General features: G+C 36.7%; 1 protein-coding gene across 1 annotated transcript; it reads right to left on the bottom strand.

The window, feature by feature from the left end:
* Window positions 1-10,712: 10,712 nt before the first annotated feature.
* Window positions 10,713-19,740, bottom strand: LOC147864502 (uncharacterized). The gene is made up of 6 exons (XM_087319761.1): window positions 19,443-19,740; window positions 17,345-19,255; window positions 17,068-17,181; window positions 16,840-16,939; window positions 15,105-15,165; window positions 10,713-14,997 (listed from the first exon to the last, which is right to left on the bottom strand). The coding sequence occupies exons 1-6, from the start codon at window positions 19,649-19,651 to the stop codon at window positions 10,943-10,945; spliced, it is 6,450 nt and encodes a 2,149-aa protein (XP_087175887.1). The 5' UTR covers window positions 19,652-19,740; the 3' UTR covers window positions 10,713-10,942.
* Between the last annotated feature and the right edge of the window lie 2,226 nt (window positions 19,741-21,966).

The following is a 21,966-nucleotide window of genomic DNA, read 5'->3' as shown; positions in this document are numbered from 1 at the left end:
GAATATCATTGTGATGGCTATGGAGCAATGCCAAATTTTAATGAAAAATACAGAATAAACTTATAAAGTTGTAGTAAATCACAGCATATTCGAGGGGAAAAAAAGTACTAAATAATTAGCAGGTCTTATCCTTTGCGCCAGGTATTGTATTGAGTTTCTAATTGTCCAATGGACACTTGAGTGAATATTCACACTCATAAACAACAAACCGAGCGCATTATATTGACCGAACTAATCATCATGTTAATTATGGTGTCTACTTTGGATTCAACTTCTATAATACGTATCTTCAATTGATCATGATGGTTGATGACTCCATTAAATCGATGACAATCACAAATGTTATAGTCTTGTGCAACATGCAAGATGATTGATCGGAACTGCTAGTTTTATGAAGATATTATTTTAAATCAAACTCCAAGGCACAAAATAATGAAGTATAAAAGAATCTATTTTCATATATGTCTCAAATTATGATGTTTATGGTGGTAAGGAAATAACCGGTAGCATAAACATGACCTTAAAATTGTACTTGATAAGGTGGGCTCTTGTTTCAACGGTAATGGTAGCTAAGATGTGGCAAAGGACAAACATATAGTCCTCCATTACCTAAGATGTGGCAAAGGACAAACATATAGTCCTGATTGGGATATTGATGAGTAAAATGTAGAGTGGTAACATGAACTACCTCAATGTTTGTATATGCACCTTCATGCACCAGTAAAGGACTAGATATTGTTAGAGGGGTCTTAGAGAGTTGCAAATGGGGGCCTAGAAGTACATAGAAGCTTGTTAAATTCATAATATACAATGAGGTAGCAAATATGAATATTCTCATATATTCCTTTCAAGGAAGTAAGACCATCAATGTGACTAGAAACCAACAAATTCACATGATGAAAAGGAAGACATGGATATAGAAACATGCCCTCCAAAATGTTGGGCATGAGGCAAAGAATGTCAAGAACCGTCCATTAAGCAAACTACTCATTTACAAATGGTGTAAGGTTACAGTCTAGCAAGTGACCCTATCTTGTTTACCATTTGTTCAATTTTGATATGGGGACTGAGGTGTTTAAACTCATAGTCTCGACAACGTGTTCCTTTTGCTAGGTGTATCTGAAATTCTATATCTGAAATTGGTTTTGTAGTAAGTGCAATAAGTGAGGATCTTACATGTCATATGGGTTGACTATTAGACGTGTCTAAAAACTACATGGAATAGCCTTGACAATGAAACAAAGGTGGGAAAGGAAGACTACAATATAACTAGGACTCCGAGAATCAAATCCGCAAAGAAAGGATTCACATGCAACTCAATACGACTTTATAATTCATAATTTATGATTCCATGTTGACATTTGTTTTCTATAATTCGATACTAACCCAAACTCAACAAAAGCTTGGCCACATATTAATTAAGTTAAATGCCAATGGGATTAATGTCACGTTTCAAGCAATGCCTTAAAAAGGGAAATGATTTTGTTTTCAACCCTCTAGTTATGAGGCAAAATGGTCCTGTCACGATGCAGCTTTGTAACTTTATTTTTATCAAATTCAATTTGACTTTGAAGGATCTTTAATGGAACATGAATAAACCTATTAAGATAATTCTATTCGCAATGAGATATAGTGATCGCAAGTTATTTGTTACTTGCCATTTAGTTGACGATGAGATGAGCCTTCACTACATTCCAACTTATTCTGAAAAATGTCTTTTGATGAATGTCATAATTTGTTTCCATGATTTCTTTGTGTGTTTACTAGAATAACACATACGAAAAAAAGTTGATGCAATGACAATAGGCTAAGTGTTGGACAAATATATGAAACAAGGCTATACAATGACAAAAACACTAAATATGGGACAAACCTATCACGAAAAGGTGACATGATGACATACACCTACTTGTTTTTTATATTTTCTATTTCACTAAGATTGAAGAACATTGTTTTATTCAAAAACGAGTTCGACGAAAATGTGAAATCTCAATAATTATGATTATATGGGATTCAAACTTCTACGTATTATAAATGGAGCCAAACTTTTAGTTGATGTTCTTTTCTTTGTCTTCATTGTGGCATTTTAACACTTATTTTTCAAACACAAAGATGAATTAACCTTTAGAGATCCATGAATATGAAATTCCAATGGAGTGACGAAGACCATAAAATAGCTATAAATATTGATAGGAACTTCGACTAAGTTTGCAAACCATCTACCACATGGAAAGTCTTTAAAATAACTTCAAGTCGTTATAACCCAACTAGATTCTAGATAATATTTAACAAGATAATGCGGTGCGGGTGGATTGAGTTAGTAAATGTTGGTGTTAAAGAAATTAGTGAGACTTCACCTCGAATCGTATGGTCACATGATGTTACATAAATGGGTATAAAGACAAGTAGAGATCTTCGAATCATAGTCCATTAGTCCCATGGTCATGGGCATGTAGGCTATAGCAATATCGCCTCTCCATTATTAATTATGAGATGTTGGGCGGTTATAAAGGCCAATATCACATTCAATGTATGGCTTTCAATACAAGGAAGAAAGGGACAATCATCACAATAATATTGATCGGCATTGTATCTTAATGTGCTCTTATAGCACCAATTATCACGAGCCTAGTCTTACTTTAAATAATGCATATTTAATTCAATGAACATTTGATGTCGCTCATTGACGATTAATGTATAACAATATCGGTAGTGCGAAATCAAGATTTCAGATTTCCTTTGGATATCCATTTTCGATATAATCTCTCTTGATATAGCTCTCTCTCACACACACACATATGCATACATACATACACACACACACACACACACAATGTGTATTAATATACACATTTTCAGATAAAGTGTATCACAGTTTCAAGTTCTATAATGATGGGTTGTCTTTAGAATCAAGTTAGGTAACAAATTTTGACTTTTAATAACCTAGACTCACTAGTAGCACCTAATATAACTAGTTCTCCGTAGTACCGGTCTTCACATTTTGTAATGAATGTTAACATTCTCTCCCCTCTTATAATCATGTTTTCTTGCCTTGTTATGTATTAAATTTTCTATCATCTTCGGCAGCAATTGTAACTCCATCCACAAATTGTTCACCTTGTTTTATTGGGGTATATATTGATATGTGTATTTGAAATTGATATCGCCCCTCACATATTGAGGATAGTTTGAATATAATTCCTTTGTGTCTGGTTTTATCGTTTGTAACTTTAGTGGGTATCAATTATTGACATGTATGTAACAATAATTTGCAAACAAAATTGGAGTTACATTTAGACATAGGTTAAGAGCTTCAATGTCCATATTATTACTTCATATATATGTCAACTTTTGTTTAATTATAGCAAATGCCATTGCACATGACAATATGAAGCTCTCTTAGTCAACTTTCGAATAAGGTCATGACTCATTACCAACTTCATTATTGCATTTCTCTTGTAAAGAATATGCATGCAAATTATCACAAATCGACCAATGCACAAGTTGGCTAGTCAAGTCAGACAACATGAAAAAAGGAAAAAGGAAAATCCAACATTAATAACTATATAATGTTCAATCGCAACGATAATTCAACAATGTATATGTCATACATAATAGAAATTCCATAGTGAATAATGTTTCTTCATCACAAGATTCATGATAACTGAAGACTAGCTTGGGCGCATGGACAAGATCATATCGTTCTTCGTTATATTTTCAATTGTACCTCATTGTCAAAGGCATGTTCCGTTGAATGTGAATATGGGTGACCGTAGGAAAGTTTTGTGTAGGTAATGTTCAATATTGCAACTTAGACTAAATATGTTATATTCCCATTTGGGGCTTCTTTTAGACCAAACAAATCCAAATATGTGGAAATGCTTGGCTTTGTGCACACACACAAGAATTGTTCACAATTGTAATTATATGATGAATTGGGGAAAATAGATCCATATGGATTGCTAACCTCTTTCACAACTTCATTTTCATTTGTGACCAACTACATATATGCTGAAAAAGTAGGTAAACTTTAATAGTCTTACAATACATGCTCTTTAAAAAATTAAAAGGAGCCAATGTGCCAATTTCATAGTATGTATGTGATTTGGAAAGACGCAAAATTGGGAACTATGAAGAAGTTAATACATAACTTTGTGTAGTGGAATACACAAAGCTCGCGGAGGCAAACATTTACTCATAAAGCCAAAAAATGAAGCTTGTTTGGGAAGAGATGGGATGTCTTGAAATCCTACATTGAAAACAAGATTCATAAAGAAGATAATACAATAGAATTTTATTGTCCATGAGGAGGGGGGGTAGAGGGAGGGAGGGAGATTACCAAGGAAAGTGTGATTGCGATCGAGGAGAAAGAACTTATATCTTTATATTATATTCTCACTCAAGTTGAGCTTCATTGATAAATGAGTCAATTTTTACCGTTTTTCTTTTCATGGTACACACCTTAGCATGTGAATGTGTTAAATCTTCTTTGCATTCTTATCCTAAATCATTGACAAATTCTAGTGTGTTATAATCTTGTCGCATATAAGAGTTGTTGAGGCTTTTCCCCATTCCTATAGGTTTATTAAGTAATTCAAAGACCATGAGTACGAACAATGAGGTTAAAAAATGGCTCCCAATACTGTAATTGTGTGTCTTGATGTTTATTACAGATGACGATGTCAACAAATTAGTTTGAGAAGCTTCCTTGCAAAGCAAATGTAAATATAATCGGAATGTAAGTTCTTCTTTTTTATAATGTGGGGATCAAAAACATATTATAATATAAATCTTGACATGAGATTAAAGGATAAAGCATTCCTAAAGTCATTGTCCTATTTTCCATAATTGGTGTGTATGGATTGTTGGAAGCATTCTTACTACATCTTATTCAACCTTCTTTGGTCCCATTCATTAATTTTTTTCTTGATGGTGACCATATATAACCGTGTACTAATTTCTATTTTCGTTCTTGTATGTTTCACATATACTCTTAAGACTTGGAACAAAGGAAGTGGCTCTCTATCATGTGATGAGAATATTTTGTTTTATTCGAAATTCAAGTGCATTTATAGACGTATACTCTTTTCAACAATGGGAAGAAATAAATGGTTTTCAATGGATAGATATACGTCCATTATGGAACATGTGGGATAGGAGCTACGTTACTATGGTTGAGAATTCTTGTGACAATGAACGATTGAAAAGTCGGCATGTCGTTTTCTCCTTCATGGTGATTGTACTGATGAACATTCGTAAGGAATTCCATTTGAATATACAATGATTATTGACATAGAATGATACATATAGAAGGGCCTCATCTAAACATCGGCGGATGTGAGCATATGAATCTCCAAGAAATACAAAGTGTAAAAGATATAAAAGGTAAGTTAAAGAAGTGATGGTTTATGCGCTCATAATGTCCCAGAAGTGATAGTGAACTTGAGTTATGCTTTCTAAATTTACACATATGCGGGACCATAAGAAATGCATTTGTTGGTAATTCTTGTTTGTACTAGTTGAAAACGTAGAAAAAGAGAGCGGAGAAGATAGGGAGAAGATAACGATGTCTGGGAGCTATAAAACTAAAATGTTGGGGGAACAACATCTAAGGAACTTTGGCGATACAAACACAAAGTAGAAGATAAAGAAGGATGATTGTTTTACCGGTGTTAGTTTGTTAGGTTAGCTCTCGAGCATATAAAGACAAGAAGAAATAAAATGCTTCACTCAATTACATTAAAGGGCGAATCGCTAAAAACTTTAATGGGAAAGGTTCTCTTTTTTAATAAACTATGAAATGAGTACTAGCTCCAAGCCCTTCCCTAATAGCACGCTTGACAAACATCACAATCAGTACGTGATGAGAAATGATGTGGTCCATTTGAATGGATGGTTAATAGATTGGGTTTTCAAACATATCCAGAATGCTTGTTTGATGCAACAATGTGCTTGGATGAGAAATAGGCTTTTAACATGTGATGTCATAGGATTCAGATACAAACAAAATGTTTAAGGCTATGGAAACACAATATCACTATGATGCACTTAGTGATCCTAATAAGCTTACAACATTGATGTTTAATTATATGGATAGATTAGGAAAATTTCCATGTCGTAATACATATGTCTAGCCAAAAAACTTGGATTTTTTTAATGTAAATTAGACAGAATTTTGAAGTAATTTGTAGTTACAACTCTTGTAAACTTGACGTGGGATTATATATTCATCCCTGAATACAAGCCTATTTTAAATTCTCACATAGTTGTTTCTATGTTTTTATTTACACTATCAATTCAATGCACAACATCTACTTCTCTCCTAGATACTAGATAGAGTAGTTGAGCATTACTAATGAAGAAGAAAGTTTCTGGTGTCATTGATGGTGGCACATATCCCACTCTATTATTATTGTTCAATACCTTCATATACAAAATGACACATGCATGATATGCACAGGACATGATGGAAATGATGACTCGCATCCCATATTATATATGATTCAATTGGAGCTACATATAGATGCAATATATTCACTTTCATCAAAATATTGGTCAAGGGCCAAGGCACACTCTAGCACTATATCTTGGGTTCGAAACCTAATTTTCTCACCTCTCTATTACTCCATAGATATCTCTTATTTTTAGTAGATACCACTGTGGAATGTAAGGGTTGAACCCCATGGCCACTAGTCTCCATTGGGCAACCTTACCAACTAAGCTACATCCACCTGGTCTCTCTTTCTCTCTTTGTAAATAATGGCTTTCATTATGAAAGAAAAAACACCACCACAAACTCAATCCCATCCTACACACCAATTCAAATGTCGAATATATGATCAATGACCTTGCAAAGTTCTCTCTCTTTATGGTTGAGATTTTGTGACTTCTCTAACACAATCAATTGCCACAAAAGAAGTCGTTTTAACTTTACAACATATTTTCTCGCCCCAACTTGCGAATAAAAAATGCAGGCATTCTGCATATTCCAATTGAACCATAACCCCCAATACCTCAAGAACTCAAAAATAATTTGGAAATGAAGCATCAGTTAATTGTTCTCCATATGTGCAAAAATCCAACCGAAGGAAGATAGGCTTACTCGAGTTAGAGACACCCGCACTAGATTAATACACCTCCAAACCATCCTAGCCATGGGGCAAAGAGGTACAAGGCAAATGAAAAACTCCAAGGGTGACAAATTTGAAGGATTAGATCATTTTTCAAGTTTGGAGTTCTTATGAAAGCTCAAAATTGTTGCAGCATTGATATAAAATAATATGACCAGTGTGAACACTAACAGAACATGCACGTTATATAAATTGTCTTTTGTTTTTAAAAATCGAGAAAGAAAATGAGATGTCTATTGGAAATTTTAAAAGAATACCATTTTGATGGGGGGAAATTTGGCCCTTGCACAAATTTCGATATTAGAATGAGAACGTCACTATCCTTTATTCATTTGTTCCTTCTATCTGATTATGTTTTCCCCCTTGGGTAAATTCTCTCTTACTAATGCTTGGGAACCTTTCCCCCATAATGATTCCTATTCTTTGTTGGCTTCAGCTTGTTCATTCTTTCTCCAATGCATTAAATCACCATCAGTTTTGTGCCTTTATAAACTATTTGTGTCTCCTTTTTTCTACACCAACGTTTTTCGACCCTTTAAAGATAGAAATTCAAAGTTGTACATTCGAATTTTGCCTTTAGAGGATTTTTTGTGAATGGACTCAAGCAAATAAATTCTTATGGTAAAATCCCTAATACATCACCATTACTTAGTTTGTCATGTTCATTTTCCAGGCTCATGTAGAGATTCTTATTTGAAGACTACCTTCACATATGTATCTTCTTCCTGTCATATAATTCTACCCTTCCTAAAACATTCCAAGGCTTGACTTCTGCTAACAATCGGCAACGGTTCGGTTTAAACTGAACCGTTTCGCGGTTTAAACGGTTTTTTATTTTTTATTATTTTTTAAAAAAATTGTAAAAAGTTAAAAATTTGTTTTTAAACAATCTTTTCATTTTTAGACCTTATTCTCACATTTTAGGAACATCTTAAAAATTTTAAATAATTTTAAATAATGAAATATTATAAATTTTAAAAAATTAAAAATTTGACCTATGTTGGAAACCGAAACCGAACCACGGTTTAATGGTTTAACGGTTTGAAAAATGTTTAACGGTTCGGTTTGGTTCAGGTTTAAAAAAATTTAAATGGTTCGGTTTGGACCCTCTCAAACCAAACCATTGCCGATTGTTACCTTCTGCTCATCATCCATGAAAATAATTCCACGATTACTTTATGCATACCTCACAATAACTTCCCAGTGCCCACCCAGCATTACACAATCAAATCATGTGTAAGTAAAGCTTACTACCCACTATTGTAATGAACCCAATAGGCAATACATTTGTAATTGTGATGTATTCTCTCATCATATTTCCTTATCAATTTTATTTTACCATAGACATGCATCAATATACCAAGCAATTAAGTGCAAGGTAGTAAGTATTGTTAGGACATTCTTATTAACTCCATTAGAAGCTCATTAAATGAGGTTTTCGATATCCTTCCTCTCTCTTCCCCGATCGAGAATCTTATTCGCTAGGAGTTTGTATGTGAGAAACAACCATAAATACGATTATTTAGTTTTGACGAGTTTAATGCCAAGAATTCATATCATCCTGTTAATTTCTAAATTTCCTTAGAATTTGAAATATTCATGACAAGAAAAATAATAGCACTTTTATTGAGGGTTTGCAAAAACCTTATACTCATGCATGAGTCTTTGTGATACAATTAGAACACCCTTTGGTTACTTTGTACCAGGAACCATTCTTTCTTTCTTTCCCGCCGTTTATGTTTCTACTACTGGCTTCAACCCTTACAGTACCATATTTTATTATTCCCGAAAGGGAAGTTTTATATTTGTAATTTTCATAAATAGTAAGAATATCATTCTGATCCAAGAAATTACTTAGCTGAACCTTAATGTTTGTAAAACCCACCTCATCTTTTTTTATTTGTTGTTTTAATAGTGAAGGCACTATTTGTTTCTCCTTCCCTCGTTTCACCACAATATTAGAAAGAATTGAGGTAGTAAAGTGTGATTTCTTTATCCAATATTAAGGAATATTTAAATGTTATTTATTCATGAATCTTTATTGGTTTTCAAAATGCAATTACTCAAAGTAAATGCTAATTAGGTTTGAATACAACAATCATTTTTTAACGAATGCTACTTATCGTTGAGAGAAAACTTGTATGGATTTTTTGTAAAAAGTATGGTGTCGAAGAAGTTTTTGTTTTAACCTCGATGGTCTTGTATAACCACAATATTACTTTTATTTAGGCAATGGGTTAGTTGATTATTTATGCTTATTGACTTTGATTGTAATGTAGTTGCAATTGTAGTCATTTCTCATAATTGATCTAAAACTCCAATTAAAAAGAAATGAGAAAAGAAATATAGCCAGGCAGTAGTAAAAAAATATTATCCCATGCAAACACAATATTAAAAACTTTGAAATGTTTGGTCTTCCAATGGGTGAGTGTAAGCATCACCTTAACATTTTACTAGTGCCTTGTTTGACTTAGGCATTTGAACTTCATCTTGTATAGAATGCACTTGGTTTTGTCGGTTAATGAGAGCATGATGTTGGTATATAAATTTGTTGTGGCTTTCTTTAATTAGTTTTGAGAACATAGGTTGTCGTTTAATTAAATACACGTCAACTATTTAAGGTGTTCAAGTGACTGTGAGAAGACAATTCATAGGTGAAATAGTTCACTCTATTAGTAGGCTTGGGTGTGATTGACACCCACTTTCACTCACTGACCAAGAATAGGTTGCTTCCCATCCAAACTCTGTAGCAACGAACCTCTTTTTACTTGACATTTGGTGACCCTATCAAGAACTCAATGGGTGATGATTACAAGCTTATGATGTCATGCAAAATTGTGTCAAAGTTATGTGTGTATGGACCAAGAGATGGGTACAAAGGTCCACAATGTGTCAAAGAATACAAACTAACATGTGTATGACTAGAGATTGCATGTGAATGCATTGCGTTCTAATTAATGGATTTGAAATTTTCACTAGTTAAATTCACATGGCATGAGTATAGATGCTCAAATAGATGTGTGATCAGATGCATAATTCAAGACTTGGATAAAATAGGAAGTCTTACTTATCAAAGTCGCCTTCGAGCGCATAATTAAGCGTTTCTTTATCTTTCAACTCAAGCTTGACAATGGATGACAATCCACTACTTCACCTTCAAGCCTTCTCTATGGCTATCCCCTTCATCACGAGTTTTAACGGTTGATTGTACCATCAAATCAATAAAAGGGATTGAGTTTCAAAGTGATTGTGCTCATAGGAACCTTTGAATTTTGATCCACTACACTAGAGGTTATCATGTGTTCTTCCAAGAAACAATGTATATATTAAATTTGCTAATATTACTTTAATCAATCTACTTGATGGTTGGTCTACGTGTCAAGAAGATCAACATATATGCAATCCTCACAAACAAACAATGCAAGCTTTGGATAATGCGTCATGTCTCCCTTCAAATATTTTAAAACACTGTCTACCTATGTCAATACGAAGTGTGTTACCTAGCTGTGAACGGTTTTTAACGTATAAAAGAATGTCAAGATAGAGGTTTCCCTATTTTCTGTTGTTCATTTGTCGTGTAACTTGATCAAATAAGGTTTTCATTTATTGATTCTATCTGCTTCACATTACAATCATTTCTGGCCTCAACTCAGGTTAACAAACCATGTTAGGATTTTGCCAAGGTCAAGCTTTATGTACATAAATTTGCATTTCTTCCAACAAGTTGACGCAATTAGAAGATAAAATATTAGTGTACAAAGATACAAATGACGGAGGAAATGAACCGACAGAGCTCTTTTGCTTTCAGAATATCACTCCAGCTTTTCTTCTTGCACACATGCCGCACACTGAAAAACCTCCTTTCCGAGCTCAATATTACCTGACTTGAGACAAGCACTCATCATAGTATTCCATAGTGAAGTATCAGGATACATGGGCATCTGCTTCACAAATGACATTGCTTGGGCAAAGTTACCGGATTGGACAAGAAGATCAACAACACTAGTATAATGTTCAAGATTTGGTTTTATTCCAAAATCTCGATCCATTGCTTCAAAGTACATATGGCCATTATCTACCAGGTTCAACCGACAACACGCTGTTAGAACACTAGCAAATGTCACTAGGTCTGGTTTCACACCATCACATCTCATCCTCTCAAATGCATTAAAAACCTTGTCACACTCTCCCGTTTGGACATATCCTGAAATCAGGGTTGTCCACGAAATGACATCTCGAACTTGAAGCTTTTCAAACACTTCCACTGCTTTTGAAACAAAGCCACATTTTGCATACATATCAATAAGTGCATTGCCAATGATTAGTTCTTTGTCCGAAATCCCTTGTCGGATTATCTCGGCATGTATTTCTCTACCCTTATTCCCAATTCCGATGCTACCACATGTTTTCAAACTACAAAGAAATGTAACGGTGTCTGGAGATATCCCCTCCATTTGCATTTGTTCATAACAATCTAGTGCTTCCTCAAGCCATTCATGTTTCACATACCCTGCCATGAGCGAAGTCCAGAGGACTACATCTCGAACAGGAATCCTATCAAACACTTTTTGTGCCTCAGCAAGCAAACCACATTCTGCATAGACGTTGACCAACATGCTGCTAGTAACAAGGTCTTCACTGTCTATGAACTCACTTCTGGAAAAGCAATTAGATGTGTCTCTGCTGTCTTCGGTGGAAGCTTCTTCGATTAGCATGTATTGGCAAAGGTTTAATGCTCCATCGAGGAATTTGTATTTCACATATCCACTAATCAATGTGATCCAGGTGAGTCGATTCCGAACGGGAAGCTTATCAAATGTTTTCCAAGCCTCTAAAAGAAAGCCACACTGAATATACATGTTAATTAATGCATTGCCAACAGAAACATTGCTTTGCAACATTTGTTTTTCTATAATCTCTTCATGCAGCTCTTTGCCCTTGTTTATTGCTTGAATACTTCCGCAGGCTTTTAAGCCACAAATAAATGAGGCAGAAGTTCGGACCACTCCCTCTGATTGCATCTGATTGTAGCAGTTAAGTACTTCTTCATAATACCCATGGTCTGAATATCCTACCATCAATATGTTCCATGACACCATATCTCGAATATGACACCTGTGGAAAATTTGCCGGGCTCTTGCTAATGAACCACATCGAGCATATACATCCATGAGTGAATTGCCTATAGTATTGTCCCTCAGAAGCATGTTGGGATCAATCTGCACATGTATTTCTAAGCCTTTTTCAAGTGTTCTACTAGTACTGCAAGCTTTCAAAATGCAGATGTATGTGACTGTATTTGGACAAACCCCCTCAAGTTGCATCCGTTTGTACAAGTTCAAAGCTTTCTCACAAGACTGACATTTGACATATCCTAAGATCAAGGCTGTCCACGAAATAACATCATGAACCAGGAGTTTATCAAACACCACTTGGGCTTCTGCAAGTGAGCCACATCTTCCATACATATCAACAAGCATGTTGCCAACAAGATCATCTGTTTCTAACAATCCTTTCCTAGTGACCTGAGAATGTATTTCTTTACCCTTCTCTGTATCTAAACTGATGCCACAAGCCTTGAGAACAGAAACATAAGTGAATGTTGTCAGACTGACCCCCTCTCGTTGCATTTGTTCGAAGCACATCAGTGCCTCCTTACCATGATCATGCATCGTATATCCAAAAATAAGGATGTTCCACGATATTGCATCTCGAACTAAAAGCTTGTCAAAGGCCTCTTTAGCTTTTGAAAGGGAGCCACATTTGGAATACATATCAACTAATGCATTGCCAATAATGAGATCTTTTTCTAGCATGCATTTTCTTGCAATTTCAGCATGTATTTCCATTCCTTTATCGATATTCCCAGTGCTACTACAAGCTTTCAAGATGCAGGAATATGTGATAACACTAGGACACATCCCATCGTCCGTCATCACATCAAAACATTTAAGTGCCTCCTCAGCTTGGTCATACTCCGCATACCCTGCTATTATAGCAGTCCATGAAGCTACATCTCTAGCACAAATCTCATTCACAACTTCTTGGGCCTCTTTGAAGAAACCGCATTTTGTATACATGTATACCAGTGAATTTCCAAGAATAAGATGGCTTTCCAGGAGGCCTTCTTGCACAATCATGGCATGTACTTCTCTGCCCTCATCTATGGCTCTAATACTGCCACAAGCTTTCAGGACATATGCAAACGTTACTGGATTCGGCACAATTCCATCATGTTGCATCTCATCAAAGCTTTCCAATGCTTCGGCATTATCCTTTTGTATTACATATCCTATTATCATAGCATTCCAAGAAATTGTATTCCGTACTGGGAACTTTAAAAGTACCTCCTTTGCTTTGGTCAGCAAACCGCATTTGATATACATCTCAATTACCGCATTGCCTACCTCGATATCACTCGCCAAAATGCCCTTTTCTTCAATGTCAGCATGTATTTGACACCCCTTTTCAATATCTTGAGCCATACCACAAGCATTTAAACTGCAGATATATGTGACAACAGTTGGTGAGAAACCCTCAAATTTCATATGTTCAAAACAGTTCAGTGCTTCCTCAGGATACAAGTGTCTTGTATAGCCATCCATTAATGCAGTCCATGAAACTACATCTCGAAATGGGACGGTGTCAAAAACTTGTCGTGCATCAACAAGTGAGCCAGATTTACCATACATATCGATAAGAGCATTGCTTACAAGAACATCTCGTTCCAACAAGCCTTTCTTTATGACTTCATCATGCAACTCCCTTACCTTTTGTATTGCTCCAATACTGATACATGCCTTCAGGCTACTTACATATGTAAATGCATTAGGAGAAACTCCTTCATGCGTCATCTTTCCAAGACAACTCAATGCTTCTTCGCCATGCCCATGTTTGGCATATCCTACTATCAAAGCATTCCAAGATATTACATCTTTTGTTGGGAGCCCATCAAACACCTCCTGAGCCTTAGCAAGCAATCCACACTTCCCATACATGTCGATCAATGCATTTCCCAAAAGAAGGTTTTGTTCTACTCTCCCTTCTCTAGCAATCATAGCATGCATTGCTTTGCCTTTCTCCTTCTCACCAATACTTGCACATGCTTTCAGACTACAAACGAAGGTATGATCATTTGGAGAGATCCCTTCAAGCTGCATTCGGTTGAAAAGGTATAATGCTTCTGTACCCTGTTTACAATCGGCATAGCCTGCTATTACGACGGTCCAAGACACAACATCACGAATCTGAAGCACATCAAACACTTCTTGTGCTTTCATAGGGAAGCCAAATTTGGCATACATATCTAAGATTGCATTGCCAATGACAATATCTTTCTCCAATAACCCTTTTCTCGCAATCTCGGAGTGTATTTTGCCTCCTTTTTCTACATCTCCGAGGCCATTGCAAGCTTTCAATATATATACGAATGTTACAGGATTTAGACAAATACCTTCAAGTTGCATCAGTTCAAGAGAAATCAGCGCCCCCTCATGACAGTCATGCAATGTATATGCTGCCAAGAGGGCATTCCAAGAGACCACATCCCGGATGAGAAGCATATCAAACACTTGTTGTGATTTTTCAAGAGAACCACATTTTGCATACATGTCCACCAGTTTGTTTCCAAGGAACACCTCATCACGACCATCATGTGACAAAACCCGGTTCCGAACGATGTCGGCATGGATGTGGCACCCACTCTGTAAATCCTTCAATTCGGTACAAGCTTTGAGCAAAGCTAGGAAGGAAGGGATGTGCAGAGGAGGGGTTCTCTTTGTAAATTGCTTGTGATAAAGGTTTAGGGCTAGCCTTGGCTTCCCAGATTTGACAAGATCTGTGAGAAGGCAATCCATTCCAGGACGGCCTCACTACACATTCCTGCATATTGGACCTCTCTTCTTCTGTTTGACTGCAGTTTTTTTGCTGCTAAGTCCAAGCTTTCCGTTTATGGTACTCCTTGGAGCCTACAACCCATTTCCCTTACTCCAATTGTACCATAGACCCCAAAATCCCAGAGGTAGTAGAGCATTGCCTGATGTGATCCCACCCCATCTCAACAGATGGAATATCTTCTGGCTACTTGTGTCCATTCACTGCAGGCTGGGAATCCATTTCAATGGATTGTAAAGCCATGTCTTTAAGGGAGCAATCTCAAACATAGAATGTGAAGTATGTTTACAATACACTTAACAAACAGGAAACCAAACTTCTCAAAATTTCACCACTATTAACTTTAGAAATTCACGGTTTCTACCATTAAGCTTAACAAATTCATTGATCAATAATGGGTATAATTGATCAATAATATGTAGACTTGCATATAATCAATAATGTGTTGGTTTCAATTGGTGTCATAGCTAAGAGCATAGAATAGTGTGAGGATTCAAAAGGCAAGATAGTCCTTGCACCTGACTTGAGAACCAAAGCACCCAAAATCGAATAATTAGATGTTTTACTAAAGTTGACTCGATAAGACTTATTACAATTTATATGACTTGGAACCTTTAGATGGGGGGGGGGGGTCTACAGTTCAAGTCTTCACCAAACATTATTCAAGAAAAGCTAGGAAAACAAGATAACAAAAATAGAACTTCTTAAGAGGGATAGATTAAGACCAACAACATCCAAAATGAACTCTCCTAGCTTCGCATAGGAAAGAAACAATTTTAATGACAACTTCTAATTTGTCTCCACGTTGCAACCTCATTCGACCTCCAAAAAAATGTGTGTGATGCCTTAAATTTTCTTCCTCTTCATTAAACTGTAGCCCCAATCCTTTAAAGGCCTACTAACCCTCCAGAAATGTTGTTGCAAGAGTCAAGATAAATGCCCTCCACTCTTGTCATCTCTTTTTCATTGTGTTTCTCTCTCCTCCTCTTTTAGGCTTGCCGTATCTTGTCAATAAAACTTTATCCCAAATTTGCATATATAGACTTCACCAAATTATAATTATGTTCTAAGCCATATCCCAAGCATAACTCTCTTTGAACTTTATTCTTAAATTGCTTTAAGCTCCATTCTCCAATTTCTATGTCCATCGATGGCATTCACTTTATCTTTGGGATGTCCTCTACTTTAGATCCAAAATCACCAACACATAATAATTGCCGATTTAAGGTTATTCCTTGTCAATCAAAGAGAAATTTTAAATGTTCATTATGTATTAACTCTAGTATGTTTTATGCCATGCATAGATTTGAAGTATGATAAGATGCATTGTGAGGTTATGTAAACCACCTATAAATTCATAAACTTACAACCTTGATGAACTTCGATGCAATTCGCATGGGTGTTTATTATGAGACCCAATGCTATTTTACGTATAGTTACATAAACATAAATACACCTATTGCAAGTAACAAAACCATAGCAAGGAGACTTATGGAAGGGAGACCTCACATAAAAACATAAATTCCCATAACACCCATAGTTTTGTGCTCACCTAATAGAATGGAGATCTCGTCTTTATCTTTTCTCTTTACCCTCAATTCTCCCATTTAATATGGTAGAGACCTCATCTCTATCTTTTCTCTTTACCCTCTTCTCCCATTGAATTTGGCATCAACCCTTACTTGCCTATGTTTCTCGGTGTTGACTCATGTGAGATAAGATATCTCCTATAGAGTGCTCTTCGCTCTCTTCCTATATTAGTCATGCCAATGAATATCCCATCAATCCTTGATTCAACAAGTTTAAATTGATTTACCATTAGTATTATTGTTAATAGATTTGGCTTCATTGGCTTTTTTGATAGCCTAGTGAATCTACACTGCAAAACAATCATTAGGAACACAAAGGATCGCATCCTATAATCAGATGTCCAAAAAGTTAATAGTTTCATATGCAAAATTTAAGATCAATTTCTTCATCTGAGTACAATTTGTATGCACTCAAAATCAGGTTAAGATATCTCCTCTGCAAAAAAAACAATAACAAGCGTATTATAACAGTTCCAAAAATCAAACCAAATTTAAGAAGAGGCGGCAATGTATGGCCTATCACATAATAGCAAACACCCCTTATTTTTTCATTATCAAGGAGGGCAATGCTATGGTTTTGAATGAATTAACTATCATCATCCATGAATACATATTTTTTGTTTCACAACTCCTTTGGGATTTGACTCGTAACCCCAAACTGTATTCCAGTTTCTATGCAGGTCCTGTAAAGGATTGGTTTTCAGATCCTCTTAACTAGCAACTTTATCACACTAGAGACATAAGAGAGAAGTGGACCTCTCTTGCTCTACAAGACCTTCCAATAAGACTTCATAAATTTGTTGTAAGGAATCTTCTCTCCTCTTAGATGACAAAAACCTTCTTTGTGTCTCCAACTTCTGTGCTTCTTCGGCATTACCTGAAGCTTCCCATATCTTTGCCATTATCCCTTGCGTAGCTTCAGTTGGAGCTATGCCATTTGCATTCATTTCCTTGTACAGTTTAATAGCAAATCCAGTATCACCAACAACGTTCATCATATTCAAGAGGGCAGTATAAGTGTTAACGCTTGGTTTATGGCCAGATGCTAACATTTTCTGATAGACTGACCACGCATCATCAGATCTACCAGCAAGCCCTAATGAATGTATGACTGCTGTGTAGGTTTCTACATCAGGTTTTATTCCCACATCTTGCATCACAGTGCACAAATCCGATGCTTTATCTGGATTCCGACCCCTTGCTAATGCATGAACTAACGAACTAAAAGTCTCCTCGTTAGGCTGCAAATTTGAATCCTTGATTTTACTATAAACCCACACAGCTGTACTTGCATCCTTCACATGTGCACAATCCTTGATGAGAGTGTTGAAGACCTCTATAGAAATTCTTGCATTTCTAGATTGCATTTCACATAGAAGTTCCTTCATAGCATGCATATTTGAACTCTTAACCAATTGCCTCAGCATATAAATTTCATTACTTGTATCATGAATGAAGTTGGAATCAGACTTTAGCCATTTGAAATACTCCCAAGCAAGATCCGTTTTTTGTAGCAATTTCAGAAATTTATAGACTGCATCAGGCGACCAATCTAATTTAAACTGTAAAAGAGCTGAGAATCCCTCAGATTCAAGAATCCTTGCTGCCTCTGATAAGGAAACTCGAACCTTTGGAGAGAGTAAGTGCCCAAGATCATCCTTGAAAGCATCTTTCTCGCTCTCGTCCAGAGTTAGAGAGACACCTCCAACATCTTGAGCAATGAGGCTTCTTTGTTCATCAGAAAGCTCTGGCCAAACCTCCTTGGCAAAAGCTCCTGCCACTTCCATCTTACCTTCCTTCAGTAACAATTTGAATGCAATGTGAAACACCTTACCAGGTCTTCCATACAAATTCCTCATTTCCTTTCCTAAACTACGAAGCAAATCCTGATTTCCAACCTTAGCATGAGCTGCCATTAAGTATGCGAAAGAAGACATGGGAGGCTTTACCTTTACTTTTGTAAGTGAAGTAAAGATAGCATGTGCCGAATCTAGCTTACCAGCCTCTAAAAGGCATCGGATGAGAGAATTAAATGTCTGTGACATGGGAATAACTCCTTCTTCGATCATCTGTAAGTAAAGGGTCACAGCATCTTCATACTTTCCTTCCTTTATACGAAGATCAAACAAGCTAGTGTAAGTGGAAGGAGAGAGCAAGATTCCTTCTTGATTCATCTGCTCAACGAAGGATTCGGCGCCGACAGAATCTGAGTGCCTGGCACACCAATAGACCAATGAGTCATAAAGTTCCGCATCCACAACAAGCGCAGACTTCTTCATCTCATCTGCGAGATATTTCATGTCTTCGATGGATCCAACCTCTCCAAGAACATCTATAATGGCACCATACGTATGAGAATCTTGCTCAAACCCTCTCAAGGTAAGCCAGTTAAAGAAACCTAATGCTGCAGTAGAGGAGGAAGCCGATCTGACAACACTGGCCACAATGTCAGACGTGTAAGACATGTCCAGAGCTTCTAGACGTTTGGATGTGGCAATCCCCCATGTTTTCGCCTCTAAAATCTCACAGATTTGTATGATTTTCTGCAATCTAAGCACCGGTTCGCTGGGCTGCTTCTCCAGGGGCATTTCTTCATCGAGAGCTTGATCAGAGACAGCAGTGCTATAATTCAGCATTCCACGCCTGTCGAAAGAAAGGAAATAGTCGGACTTAGCCCCAAAAATGGGATATGATTTGATTACAGCTGTCTGCAATCAAGGAGCCAAACTGTTTGTTGCTGTGGAGGGCGTGGGGGCATGTTTCTTGGTCGAGAAAAGGGAGGAGAGAAATTTTTAAAGTTAACTTTATAGAATAAAATAAAAACCCACACCTGTTGGAGGCGAGGACGCCATGGCTGCTGAAGACGTGAGGGGAGGGGAGAGGCGGATATGTCGGATGGACGAAGGAGCGAGGCGAAGGCAGAAAACTTCCATCTGAGGAGGGGAGAAGGGGCTGTGCAGACAGGTAAAGAGGCGGCGAAGAGGAGAAGTGGTGATAACGGTGCCGCCATGGCTGCCTGCGAACAAGCCGCTGCAACATGTCCACGGTTTTAGGGTTTAGGGTTTAAGGGGGGGCGGAAGGGAGGTTTAGGGTTTATCTGATCAGCGAGACTTCTTCTTCTTCATTCATGTTCTTTTCTGTCCTCCTTCTCCTTCTTTCTTCTTCTTCTTCTGTCTTCTGCTTCAATTGATTATAGTGTCTGTATACATAACTATTATGAACCATACGTGCATTCGCATTCGAGAATGTTTCAATCATTCGAGTATCATGATAAACACACCCTCGAAGTATAATAAATACCATACTTTTGTATTCGCTATTTATTATAAGGTAAATTTTCTTTTAATGTAAGAAAGTTAAGGTAAAAAGTGTAAAAAAGAAACATAAGAATGTTTTGATAACATATTCATTCGTTTGGAAACGTATGTAAAACAAGAATGTTTGCCAATGCATTCGAGTATCTTACGTACTATGATTATGTATGTATGTTATATGTACATATATTCTGATACAGGAAATGGAAACCCTTCTTTTGAGAGTGTAGGGAACAAACTAAATACATAACACATATTTCTCTTCTCTCTTTTATGTTCAATTCATTTACATATGACGTGTGTGTGTGTGTGTGTGTGTGTGTGTCTGAGAGAGAGAGAGAGAGATTCAAATGACACCACTTTGCTTGTAACATGTGATCCCCGACCCGTATATATGTAAGTGTTTGTAGCCGGCTCGATCGCTGTCATCAATGATGATGATTCCGGGGATCAGGAATTTGGTGCTACTATATCTTGCCATTTGCAATATGGGGTGCTTGCTGCTATTACTATTGTAATATACAATCGGGGCGTGGCGTGTCAATTGAGTTTTGTTCTATAGAACATTCACTGTAGCGTTGAGCATTGAGACATCAATTAGGGCAGGCATTTTGTCGAACCTTGTTTGTAACCATTGTGGCCTCGATCGTCGATGATGCCCCCAAGACCCCATGTTTCTCTATAACCTTCTTGCCATTGCCATTTGGACATTGCTAGTCAGCCCATACAATTCCTCGTTGCATGCCCATTCCTGTAATGAAATATACTTGAAACATGCACACATGTTCGAAGAATGTATTATTAAAAGGTATAACTTGGGCGAGAATTGTAATGGTACGATGAACACATCCACTAACATTAATTTTATGAGTGTGAGTGCATTTGCCGATATTGCGTGCACGAGTATCGACATCTCTCAAAAACAAAATACGCAAAAATCATGCGATGTTTCAACCACAAGTACATTGTTGTCCATATGTTTGCCATCCTAACTATGAAGAACCAACTAACAAAGTGAAGATGTGTATTTATTTTGCATTTATACGAATTCTTATCTATTCTCATCATATAAGAGGGCATGAATTTAGTTTGATGGGGACTATGTTCTCTTCATCATGGACATTTGCATTGTAAACCAAGTGAGACCATTGAGGCTGGCAATCTACGTATGAATATATTGGTTAGTTAGTCTATGCCCACTATTAAGATCACACATGATATGCATAAGTTTGCACTTCCTACATATAAAGGATATGATTAAGTGTAACTTGTAAGCAACGTGTAGGGAAGCATGCATAAGAGGTGTGACCATAGACTTTACTTAGAACAATGATTAAGGGGCCGTTACAACTCTCCTTTATGTACCATGCTCGAGTATAACCTATAGGTAGACAAACTATAATGGTCTCAAGATTGGGGGATAAGTATCAATAGGTTAGCACAAAGGACTAAAAAAACTCATGACACATACCCAAGAAGGGTCAACAACACACCATGCTTAAAAACAAAGAAAAAGAGATCCCAAAAGGATGTACCTAAGTTGGCAACATCGTTCATTGGAGACCAAAAAGTCACGTGTTTCATGTCCTACCCTCCACACTAGAATGTAATATAGTCTAATGTCCCGCTTCAATTTCAAGTGCAAGGCTTCCCCATTTACATCTAATAAAAAGCATAACATACCTTGGGGTATATCATACTAGAGAAGCATTACAAGGAAGTATAAGCTTCTTAAAAAAGGAAGGAGATGGTCTATGACCCAAGAAGCATAGCTTTACCCTAGGGTGCATGTAATATACCAGAGAAGCATGCATTACAAGGCAAATCTCCTCCTATAAAGAAAAGGAAGGAGAAGTCAATGAAGCGGGTAACATAAAACCTACGGTTACCCAAGAAAGCATTACGCCCACTTCTCAAAATGTTGCAGTTCATATCGGCAAAGAAGTAGCAGGACCTAGGGAAGGATATAGGACTCGGAAAAGTGTTAGTTATTGCGAGGGAGTGACCTAGACGGGGCTAGAGAGAGCACACGAGTGGCCC

This window comes from Azolla caroliniana, unplaced genomic scaffold (genome assembly GCF_043228905.1).
Source record: "Azolla caroliniana isolate FFs.n. ecotype wild unplaced genomic scaffold, voAzoCaro1.0.p SCAF_5, whole genome shotgun sequence".
Taxonomy (NCBI): Eukaryota; Viridiplantae; Streptophyta; class Polypodiopsida; order Salviniales; family Salviniaceae; genus Azolla; species Azolla caroliniana.
This window is presented reverse-complemented; position numbering and strand designations above follow the sequence as displayed.